The sequence below is a fragment of the Ylistrum balloti genome, unplaced genomic scaffold (genome assembly GCF_031769215.1).
Source record: "Ylistrum balloti isolate Yb309-2 unplaced genomic scaffold, AGI_CSIRO_Ybal_v1 Utg370460, whole genome shotgun sequence".
In the NCBI taxonomy this organism is placed as follows: Eukaryota; Metazoa; Mollusca; class Bivalvia; order Pectinida; family Pectinidae; genus Ylistrum; species Ylistrum balloti.
The window spans coordinates 126787-139952 of NW_026782304.1; the positions used below are offsets into that span (position 1 = coordinate 126787).

The 13166-nt window shown below is 35.3% G+C and overlaps 1 protein-coding gene across 1 annotated transcript in view; it reads left to right on the forward strand.

Annotated features, from left to right (window-relative positions):
• Window positions 1-3863: 3863 nt before the first annotated feature.
• LOC132555210 (C-Maf-inducing protein-like) overlaps window positions 3864-13166 on the forward strand; it is a 72228-nt gene continuing 62925 nt past the window's right edge. Inside the window, exon 1 of the mRNA XM_060219565.1 lies at window positions 3864-4474. Coding sequence (XP_060075548.1) covers window positions 4007-4474 — 468 coding nt within the window. The 5' untranslated portion in view covers window positions 3864-4006. The remainder of the gene's footprint in view (window positions 4475-13166) is intronic.

The window sequence follows — 13166 nt, forward strand, 5'->3', positions numbered from 1 at the left end:
AGCATCAGTCCTTTCAAGCGCCAGAGCGCACACGTTTAAATCTACTAATACGGACTTATTCTATTAGGTACTGGCAGAACCGTATAGTCACGGTTACATAGGTATCTACTGTAGCCTATATAGCGGTTACACAGTAATAGCATGGCATATAGCATCTCGGCTTTATTTCGAATTCAAATCCGTGATAGCATAAATATCCGTGCTCAGAATCACTAACAAAAAATAGCCACATTTAATGATAATTAGGAAAATCAGAACACTCCAATTCAGTTCAACAATACCTGTTAAATAAAAAAAATATTATTGTATGGGTGCTTATCTTTTTTATATCAACTTAATAAACAAATGTGACTATGGATACAAAACTCACAAGCCACTTTTTTATTTCATTATAGTTACTACATGTCAATTATTTCGAATGACTCGCCTTCAAACCCCTCTTTGAGCTTTTAGAATTAAGAACGCCTGCAGTGTACCTGGACGAGTTTGAACTATAGCTATCTCTTTTCCTCGGTCAATATCGGTCTGGTGATAGGTTGTGAAACAGTATCGTCTTAGTCAAAGATTGTTTTCTTTTCTTTCCTTAAAAAAATCATAATCATAATTGCATGGCCGACCAACTGACCGATCTGAACACCATATCCCTGGATGGCATGTGATGGTCCTCCCGCATGCTTTTCTGTGAGGCAACCATCAACTTTTCCTAAACATTGTCTTATCTATTGAGTGAAATTTAATACAAATTTCGTTTTCAAAGGCACCCTTGTGTTGAGTTCTATGAGGGGGGTTATTTAAACTTAGCACATGTGTGTTTATATTATCAACGAATAAAATATACTGTGTATTGAGTGATGCTATATTCGTCCTGTTTATCGAAAGTATTCTATTGGTTTAATTGTCATATTATCAAAAATGTCTCATTGAAAATTGACCAATGATCACCGATATAATCGAAAATCCATTTAGCCGCTGTTGATTACAATATCGCGTTGTCTTGGCAACAGTTTGTTCCAAAATACTATGATAGGAGTTCGAAAAAGAGCAGTTCAAAAGACAAGATTCTGAACAGTGGTACACATAAATGGGCGAGCGTTTTTATTGCGATTACGATGGTGTGAACGCCATTGATTATGTTACAGATATATATATTAGAATGAGTTAATGAAAGACATCCTGAACACGCTTGGGGATTGCTCTAGCGACCTATTCCTCTCTCGGCAGACGCCCTACTACTCCCCTATATCGAAAACAAAGAAAGAAAGTGCACTTTATATGTCGAATCACCGAGATTGCAATACACAAAGTACAACACAGCGATGACGTGAGAAATATTCACGGCGTTAGCAATCAGAACTGGGGCTGGAGTTAAATTGTTAGAGGGGGATTAATCTAAAAAAAACCTTGAAAATCTAGTTCAAAGAAAAAACAAATGAGCGAAAGGTATGGAAGCCCAACATGCCCCAAATATATATGTATTGAAAAATAATAAAAGTAAAACCACTTCTGATTTATAAAGCATGTAACAAGCTGACATATTAAAGAAACGCAACTTCTTTAATTGTTAAATATTTTATGTTCAATATACATAGCGGTCTCAAAACTAAGAAAATTAGGACACCTGACTTAATCCCAAAATAAATGTAAAAATCCGTCATCCGTGACAAAAGGACTTAGGCACATCCGGTGCACCGAAATTACCGATATACCGTGAATGTACCAAAGCGTGCGTTTTTTCCATTCAAACTAGTGTCGATTTCTGACTATCACCAAGACGCGTGATTGCCAATACATTAGCAATCAATATTTTTCCTCGCCAATATGCCACGGCTATCCCAACGTGATAGAGGACGAGCCCTCGCTATGCTCATGGGAGGTAGCATTTAACAGCAGGTCGCTACTCACTTCGGAGTTCACAAATTGACAACAACTCTGTCTCAACGCCACAAGAAGAGTTGATGACAGACCGTGCTCTGGACGTCCACGTGAAACGTCGCGACGGCAAGATTGGTTCATTAGCCGTGCCCACTTGCGTGACAGGATATCAATGGCGGCCAAAATGGCACGAAATACAGGTACAATTGGTAATGGAAACCGCCGAATTTACCCAAAAACTCTGAGAGGCAAATTTACTCCCACGTCACCAGTACGTTTATTTGTCACTGACACAACACACATGTACCCAGACGTTTCCTATGAGATATTGGAGGTCCATGCTCTTCACGGGTGAATCTGGATTCACGTTATTTCGTTCAGATGACCGTTATTTGATTTTAGAGCACGGCAGATTCGGAGGTGGACCGACCTCGTGTTGTGTCTTCATTATAAGGCATCATTTAACATCCAGCATGGTAGCGCTAGGTCATACGTTTCAATAGTTTTTAGGGACTTTCTTGCAACCCAGGATATCTACCCTGATGATTGGCCTCCACATAGCCAGACCTGTCCCCAATCGAACGCTCGTGGGATGAATTAGACAGAAGAGTAAACATCCTAATATAACATATACATCCGCCTATTGGCGAACACACTTACCGGGGAATGAAATAGCATTCCTCTACGGACAGCCAATGTCCTTATGCACTCAATGCCACGCAGAAATAGAGACGCTACTGCTGTTCGCAAGGGTACACATGAAGACCTCATTTGTTTAAAAATCTCAGAAAATTTGGAGACGGATATTTCAGTAATCGAAATTAACTGTTGCATTTTCACAGTTAGGCAAATTACTTATAAATAATTACTGGGATTTATTAAACCGTAAAGATGAAGATTCGTTTTTTGTTTCCTTGGTATATATACATGATAAACAACGCTGAATAAAGGATAGCATGATTTTTGTTGTTGCTCTTTGGTATATACATCAAAACAAGACTAGATTAGTCACACCATACCAAATGGACATACGGACAAATGGAAATAGTACAACATATCCTTTAAGGGCAGCTTTGGCTTTTGCGTGCGCTTTGAGGTGGTATTGCATCGTCATAATTAGAGTTATATTGTGATGTCATGGGCCCTTTTGTTTTTCAAGTGACCTCTACAGTGCGGGACAGTGTGACCTTTTGTACCATTTGTGTTTTATTTTGTTTTCAAACAAGTCAATATTTCTATTCACAAGAGTAGACGTCGTGGTTCACCCGGTTCTTTTTAATTCTTCTGATTTTTTGTAATACAACAGATTACAATAATTAAATTGTTTAAGCTGGAAAATAAACATTAAACTTTTCTATTCTGCCTGGTCCTCCTCCCAAGTGTCTAATTCTATTTTAGGATGATGTAGACACGCAGCAACGAGTCGGTATTAAATAGCGCTGTTTGACCGGAAAGACGCTTCACACACTCGCGGAAATTAATACACAATTTACGATCATTTTTGTAAGTGTTTGGCTTTTATCTGGCTTTCTGTCAATTTATTGTAGGCTTTGAAGGTAATAGTCACATTTATTACTTGTTATGCGGATTTGTAATAAATATCATTTCCTGGCGCAAATCTCAGAAATTGTCACATGTGGTTTTGCAAATTAATTAGCTTGCAAAAAAATCTTACATTCGTTTCAATTTCCTGTGAGATTTATCAAACAAGTGAAAGAATGACTGGTTTCATAGATATCTAATATATATTTTATTGCTTAACCAAAATATATAGTCCGTGTTATTGTGTAGTGCATAATTAATGGATTACCCACCACTGATGCATTCATCGACACTGAAAATCGTGAGTAAGTTAAACGTCAAGCCTTGGGTGTCAGTTTTCTGTATATATAAAAAGTAACATGCTCGCAAGCAACCTACGTCACATCCAGATCACGTGACCTACTAGACAGTCGTTACTATATTTACACTTCGTGAGAGTCCATTGTGTCCACGTTATTATATCGTATTTTGACAGCGAACGGGAAATTCATGGGAGACGTCCATGACGGGAAATGATGTCTAATTCATAAATTTGTCGTGTGTTTTACTGTATTCAGGCAAACTGGCTTGTATCTACAGTTACTGCCGAACAATGTTAGCTATATCGGGGCTAGAATCCTGCCCTGCTGCTTCAGCTGCAACTGTGCGTAATAATGGGGAGGCTTTGAGAGGAGACGATGGAGCAAGGAATATGGCGACTCTCGTCACCAATATAGAAAGCGTCAACACAGAATCATCTTCATCCGACGTGGATATTATTCAAATTGACGATATACAGTGTAGTCCGCGAACTGTCCATCCTTATTCCAATGGGATTATAAGTAAAAATGAAACTGGGACAAGTGTTAATAATGTTACCCGAGCGTCTTCATCACCAGTTACAAATGTATCCAAACCTTTCACAGGACCAAGATTTCGTTTGATACATGAGGGCGAAATTCAAATATGTCGGCTTAACCACACCAGAACGATTGTGAGCAAAATTATGAATTCGCGTTACTTACGGAGATGGGAAAGTCATCGTATTGTGCTCGGCAAAACAGAAATCCATTCAACATTGGTAAGTATACCAGAACCATATTAATTTGTGATACCAATAATGGGCATGTGTTCACGTGTACTTGTTTTAGAAATCTTTCTTTGTTTAGAATTTTCTCTGGTGTGAGCACAGGCACACGTACAGTCTCTTACATGTATGTCGTAAGATTAGCGATAAATACCGGTGTCCCCGTGGTGTGAGGTCAGGCCCGTATTCCTGTGTTTACATGTGTACAGGTCCTTTTGGTCTTTTGTATACATTTAAGTTTTTAATGTATTGATCAGATGTAAAGCAGTGATTTTTTACTCAAATATTTGAATCCCTACGTCACACTTTTCCTGTGAGACTCGCTCAAATTTTGAGAACCCATTATAAATGTATTTCTTGGTAACTGGACATACTCCTCAAAATTTGGTAAACAATGTGTTCAGATGTAGACTTCACAAGAAAAATAGCAAAATCTACTGTAACAGGAGTAGCATTATTAACGTCTGTAATTGATGTGATGATCAATATTTTGTCAAAATATATTAAAAGTATATACATTGTTTTACAACATGTACAATGTTTTTACAACATATACATTGTTTTTACAATATATTCAAAATTAATGTTTAACAATATATACAGTGTTTTACAATGTCACCACAAAGACAACAGTTTATGTCCGGGAACATTAATGTACATGGTATTGATTGATGCCATAAAAATGAAAATATTTAATGGTTCTGTAACAAGACACCATACTGTAGGCAGATGAAATCATGAGTCACTAATACCAAAACAGCTTCATTTAAAATTAAACTTCCCATCATGGCAGGATGGCCAAAGTATTTTTATTTGGATGTAAACAAAGCAATTATCATTTTTGCAAAATCCAACTATTCACACAAAAAAAATTTCCTGCTTTTTCTTTGGTCATTATTGATGCCGGTGAACGGTTGTAATAAATTGTATATCCTTATCAAACAATTGGCACATTATTCAGATCATATATATACCTGTTATATTATTGGATGTGTATGCTGTGTTGTAAAATGACAAATTGTGATATCGGTGGATGAGGAAGGAATGACATTACAAACATACAGAAAGAATTATGATGTCACAATCACTCATATTGAGGACCATGACTATATATGTAAAGTCAAGATGACTTCCAACATCGGCATGGAAGAGAATGTTTTCTGTAAAATTTGTGTTCAGTCCTACAATAAAAGGGATCCGATTTGTTTTCATTTCATATAAAACTCTTCACAAATTTCAGTGCTTTTTGAGACTCATTTAGTTAAAGGACTTGTGAATTTTATGAGGTTCTCACTTCAATTTTTAGACCCCATAACATTTCTTAGCTTTCAGACTCATCAAAATTTTGGAATTGATTTGATTGACTTGCAGTTAAAAAAATCCTACAAAAATTAATGAATTTTAAGCCTAAAATTAAAAATTCTTTGACTCATTTCATAAATCTCTGATATCATAAACTGGAGACTTGATATGTTCAGAGTAGGATCCTATGTATAAAATGCCCTCCACATGAATTTGACAAAGTTGACATAAGTTCATGATAAAATTTTGAAATTACAGCAGTCTCTTGAAAATCAAAAATACCTTAGACTGCCTCCTTGAAATAAAAGGATGGTCAAGAAAGTTACATATGTTTTGAAATGTTCAAAAATGTTTAAAAGTCTTTCTTGAAAACTTAATATTTGTGATTTTAGAATTATGCAAATGAGAATGATTCTTCCAAAATATAGGTTTTTCAGTACAAAAATGTGGTCAATTTACTGAAATGCTAGAAAGAAAGAAAAAGCAACTTGTATAGCTGACCAATGTTCAATTGTTGTTAGAGGACTCTCTTCAGAATCATTTTCGCTTGGTCTAATACAGAAATATTAAACACAGACAATTAAATCTTTGCCTTGTTGCAGCCATAAAAGAATGTATAATGTGCAGTATCTGACAAACATATATGTATTCCTATGTAATGTTGAATGCACTTTTTCTTTATAGAGCTATAGTTACTCAGTATATCTAAGACTAGATGTATGTACCTGCCGAACATACAAATTTACCAGACCACATGAATCATTATAGGTATATGTATCGCAAACCAACCTGCTATATGATACATATGCGACACGGTATCATGTATGCATTATTCCAATGTAATAATTTGAAGACCAATCACACTGAATTAGGTTTTTAACCATAAGACACAAATAGAAATAAGACATCAATACCAAAACACTCCTCTTTCTACACCATCAGTTCAAATTTTAAACAAACTAATAAATTTCAAATAACAATGAGCATGATTTTGAGATCATCTGAAAACTTAAATAAGAAAACAAATGCAGAATTATTATACTAAGGAATGTTGCAACAAAAATTAACGAAATAAACTATGCTCATTTTTCTCAGTTTGTTTGAAACGACAAAATATTATCACTGACTTGATTGATGACTGAGTCCTTTCCATGTTAACAGGTTATGCTTCATGACTCTTTTTATGCACAGTTCAGGATCAACTTGTACTTGTAAACATACAATACAGTGCTTAACAGTCTGGTGTTCACTGTGGAAATCAAAGCTGCAATCATTTAGAATTCTTATTCCAGTTTATAAAAATGTTTTTAATATCTTCAAATAAGCTTGTGAGGACATCACATTCCCAGCAAATGTATTGACTGACCTCCTGTTCCTGTAGCTTTGTAAATCTTTCAGGAATATTATTGACTGACCTACTTTAGCTTTGTAACCTCTTTCTTGGATATTATTGTAGTCCAAAAACAAATCCCAACCTCCTTACCATTCCATGAGCCATAACGACTGAGACATAGAGTGCTCTCCCTTCTCTTTTCCTTTGTGGCGATTTTGATGGCTGACATACTTCAGATGAGTTTTCACATTTTATCGCCCTTCAGCCACTCAGTTCATTTTTGATACTTGTTTTTTGCTTAGTTTGTGTTGTTTATGCTCCTGGCCATCTGCTATCATGCCAAAGTGGTGTACCATGTGGTCCTCCAATATGGTTTTACCGTCGGCCTTTTTGTTTGTTTTTCGGCCTTGTTTTCAGCTTTATGTCTTTTGCTAGCTTACATTGTTTTTCTTCATTTCTGTTGCTTGCCTTGAAGTTTTGAGTCATTTTTGTTTAGAACTTTCCGTACCTAATGTAAATTTTTTAGTTGTTGTTTGTAAGTGTGTCTCCAGCAGGATTACAGCAGGGTGCAGCCCCTGGGTGTTCCCATTTCTTTGGAGAGTAGGACCCACATAACGCTTGTCCCCAATGACAGCCTTGCAGTGAGTCTAATATGTGTAAACTCACAGATAGTTTCAAGTCAAGGTGATCTTCTTCCAGCTGTAAGAGAGATTCGTCATCTACCTCCGTAAAGAGTGGGAAGCCTATTTGGAGCTGTCTCTGACCCGATCGGCAAATAAGCTGTGCCTGTTTCAGGAGGTCTCATAGCTTCAAGTTCCTCTCATGAGCAGGTAGTGGTCCTTCCTGTCCAGTAACTCCCTGGTATAGGGGAGAGACAGTCAAACCCTAGCCTGGCACAGTCAAGGGTGGAATTAGCCAGAATTTCTTGTAAACCTTCTGGTTTGCTTTGGGTAAGGACTTCTGGCCGCAGGTCACTTATCCCTTCAGTGATCCCGGCGCACTAGGTGGTGCTGTTGGTGGGGTCAGCCTGTGACCTAGATACTACAAACTCCTGCGACAGCAATACTACAAACTCCTTTGACAGTGATATTACAAACCCCTGTGAGAGATACTGCAAACCTTTGTGGTACACAGTCCCTGTGTCCCTGTGTCACTTTTAGTTGCTTCTTGACTTTTGCTTATAGAAAAAACCTGTTTATATTGTGACTATCAATATATCAGAATTAGTTTTGAATAAGTTATTGCACATTAATAAGTGTATATTTAGACATGCTTTCAGGTGCAGTGATTTAGATGTTACTGGCATGAATTAGGTCACGAATATTGTAAAGAACTTAGATGAAGCTGCTGATCATCAATTGATACAGATTATTTGGGTCATACAGACATCAGAGGAGAATGAAGATAAATGATTTAAAGTGTTATGTCAAGAAATGCATCGCTAGCGTGATGGCGTCATAAAAATTGTTGTGTATTATCCAGGAAGTGAAAATACATAGTTGGTGGATGAAGCAAAATCAATATAGCTATAACCCAACTTAATTTCTGACAGAATTGTCCCATTAGACTGACCATTGTCCATTGAAGACTGACCATTGTCAGACTGACCTTTGTCTGTGGATCTATATCTGGCATTTAGGTATAAATCTAACAGCTCTTTAAAGATATTGATCTGCGCAATGTCACTATTAGTGTGTGGTCATTGTTACAATTACCTATATAGTCACAGATCACATTAGTGGTCATGTCAATAAAATCTTATGGGTTATTTATAAGTTTAGTTATAGCTATATATACCTGTACATATTCAGTATCCTAAGACTGAGGGACAATAATACCTCACTGGTCAAGCATTGACCTCTGTAACCGAAGGTGAATATCTGAGTCCTATGGTTTGACTGCTCCCTACTGCTGACATTTTATCAATCTGTTCTACTGTTGTGGTGGTGTTATGTTTTTGGGCTTGACGCTGTTTTTGTTCTGCTCTGGATGATATGGCATGCGATGGGCCTCCTGCATGTTGTTGCATAAGGAAGCTACCACCTTCAAGAAAGCCCACTTCAAAATGACCCATTACCAGCTGGCTGTAATTGGGGAAAGGGGATAATTAACAGGCCCAGCATACAAACAAATCTAAGATGGAAGACAGCTAATCCAATTGATGTTTGGATGTGAAGTTTTGCAGATAAACAAACTGGAAAACCAGTTGTATTTTGAAAAATATTCTTAATGATAGTTGATGAAGTTAATGATGAAACAAAAATAAGAAATTCTTTTATCCTATATACAAGTAAAAGTACTTGTTTTTGTAATTCTTTCAAGATGTCCACTGCATGAAGATTGGTAAAAGTGGATTCTACTCTCCAGTAGGATGTTTATAGTTTACTTGTAGAAGTTTTGATTTTTACATTATAGTCTTTTCAACTTGTTTAAAATTTCATTTTATTTTAAAGTATTTTTTTAATCAAAAATATTTAAAGGGAATTGGGCAATAGGCAATGCCTATACAAGCCCTTTTCCTTGGAATATATACGTTTCAAACAATTAGAGGATTTTCATTTACTCATAAACATATAATGTGATGTTCATTTAAAATCATTGGATAAAGTTACAGTAAATATGATACCTGTTAGTATTTGTTGAAGTTGTAAATACACGTTTGAAAATGTCACATACGTTTTCCTGCATGTCTTGATAGAGATATACTTTTGTAGTCACAATAAATGTACAATAATACGAGATTTAATGATAATTAATTAAAGTATGTCAAGACATTATTCTGACCTTGTGGTGACAGGAAATAAAAACTTGTCAAATTACTGTTAGCATTTGCATTGATTTAAATTGTAAATTTAAAACCTCTTTTCAAAAAACTAAGAAATTTGATGATATCACATGCAATGGTACAATTTTTCAGACATACTGTAACCAAACTCTCTTACTTGATTACTATTTAATAAGATTTTACAATTCCTCCATTTACCAACATTTCAGTATTATCTGTTTCCACTGAAGATATATCTTACCTACAAATTTTCTGGATACATTTATATTTGAAGTCATAATTTTCCTTTTATGATTGATTAATTTCAAATCTGTTTTGAGTCTCACTGTTCTTTTTATTGTAAACAATTTGTTGAAATCATTCCTGACATTATAAGATCCCATCGTCATGACAACTGCCAATGGTACGCTTGCCTGTAAGAAGTGAAAGTGTCGATGAACTCCATGAGATATTGATCAGAGAACGGAGACACATAAAAACTGAACTTTGTATGTACCTGATGGATCTTATAACTTAGTTGTATTGAGTGAAGGTGATTTGTGTAATTTAGACCCATCAGGAATTTTCTAAAGATTTTTTGATTATGTGTCTTCAAGTTTTGAAATTCAGACCATATCCCTATCAGCAACTAGTGGCTAAAAAAATTAGGTTGGATTTGATACCTATTCAGTAATGCAAAAATCTGAACAGATAACACAAAAACTCCAAATAGAAGTAAAGACGTGGGCTTAATAGAATTACAGATGGCTTATTCCCAGGAATGGGATTGCTACTGGATAAATATGATGCTGTCTAGTTACAAAATATTATACGTTTTCTGTTTGGTACATTGAATTGTGGTTAGACAGGACAGAGTATAGATACACTCGCCTTTTACTTATAGGCGACAAGGGTTCAAATCCCTGATCAGACATTGAAAGGTACGTTGTCCCCTGACCTGATCATGTACACTTGGGTTTCTTTCCACTGTAAGATTCATCTCACATGCTTCAAACATTTAGGTGAACGAGTGATTTAGGTAAGGTAATATAACTCGGTATACCCCACACTTGCGGAAAGAGTTGGGAGTGGGGATGGGGGTAGTTACATTGTCTTGAACAACTGTGCATGCATGAGTATAGCAAGCAGGAAAACATTGTGTACAGGATATCTCATGAGCCCTTGAACAGATTTGTTTTATGTTAATTCCAATTGAAATAGCATCATACTGCCAAGGTCTACATCTGATTAGATTTTGGTTACCAAGGTTCAATATTATAGGTCAAAGATCACTCTTGACCATTTTAGTTAAGGATGGAGGACCAGGAATATCTATTTAAGCCCCTGTTTATATTTATCTGACAATCAACCCAACAAGAAGTGTCACATATTGAGATAATAAAGGGATCTATCACTAATATTTGTAGGATGGGTTCTCAGAATCTGAGCCTGTCTCACAAAGAAAAAGTCTAAAACCAGGATTCATATATCCCCAAAAATCACTGGTATATCACTCACAGATCTGTTACTGATTGGGTTAGAAATTAAAAGGCCTTGATGACCAGTGTTAACAAATATTGAAAATTTATGAAATTTTTTAAGAAGTATATGATTAATGCATCTCTGCAATTTTTTCAACATGGCTGGTTTGGATTTTCCTAGCTCAGGTTCTAGAGTTACAAACTTCGGACCTAGCATCACTGACAAATGCCTGACAGAGTAAGACAGCTGTGCAGTATACCTGGTATTTGTACTGTTTGATTGATTATGGTAGTTGAAACAGAGGAAATAGGTTTGACTATTAATGATTGAGTATTGGACCATTTGACGTAGGTTAATCAAGTAGTCTGTATTTTATCAGATAATCATTCCATCACTAGTATTATTGTTGTGGACATGGATGGAATATCTATGGAGATCTATTATCATAGCTCTCTATCTTTGTAAATCATGAAATTTTTGTTGTATAGAAACTTTTTTTGCTTTTTTTGGCATTAGACTAACCACAGAAATATGATAAAACAAACAAAAGGCGACATGCTATTTATCTTTTCCTCAAATTCACTATATTTATCTGTCATTTCAATTTGTTCTATTTTTGTCACATGAATTCACTTAATTTATTTTTCAGTTGAATTAATTCTGTCTTGTTTTTTTTTTCATGAGTCACTATTTTCCTATCACTCAAATTCATTCTATTTGCCTGTTACTCAAATTCAGTCTATTTATTTGAATTCACTCTGTTTATCTGTCACTCAAATTCGATGTAAAATATGAAGTGAAGTCATCATTTTTATTTACCTAGAAGACATATCTTTTTCAAATTCATTTCAAATTTTTTCACATGAATTCACTTTATTTATTTTTCAGTTGAATTAATTTGCCTGTTCACTCTACATTCTATTTGCCTGTTACTCAAATTCATTCTATTTATTTGAATTCACTCTGTTTATCTGTCACTTGAGTAGCTAAATATTGACTGAATATATATTACAATAGATGTAAAATATGAAGTGAACAGTCATCATTTTTATTTACCTAGAAGACATAGCTGTAAATCGTAGTATACACATACACTACAATTTGGTGTACTAATGATATGTAAGTGAATACAACACAGAAAGTAAATATACCATAGAGTATATACAAACAGTTTCTAATATATAAAATGATGTGTTTTTACTTATGATTTACTTAAGTCATTAAGTTAAATTATTAAAAACAAATATTAGTATTTTATCTGTAGAACCTTACTGAAATTCAAACTATTTCTGCATTCAAGATGGCTGTCATATCCAAAACTTAAATTTTGTTTGATATAATTTGAGAAATGGTCCTACTTCTTTGAACTTCTGCACAACAAGTGAAACAGAAATGTTGAAATTTACAGCATGGGATAATAACAATTGAGATTAGTTATGAAAAGGCAATACTATCCTTCATAATACCAGATGTGCATACTACTGGATCATTTTGTAATAACACCATCAGATCAGACTGTTTTCATATGTCGTAGCAAGTTTTTAAAACACAATATCAAGGAGACAGGAACGACAAGATACAGGATATGGTACAAGTGTATATGGATAGTATGTACTTGTTGTCATTTTTGTCTTACTGGCAGCCTTTTTTCATGTTTTTCAACACCACATGGCCACACGTCTTTTTAGCTCTTTTCTCAAAGAGAGGAAGAGCTCATTTTGTCACCGTACAATTAAGGTTTCTGTGTCAGTGTTGAATGGCAACAGAAAACTTCTTTACAAGTGTATTAGGGAACTGATATTTGG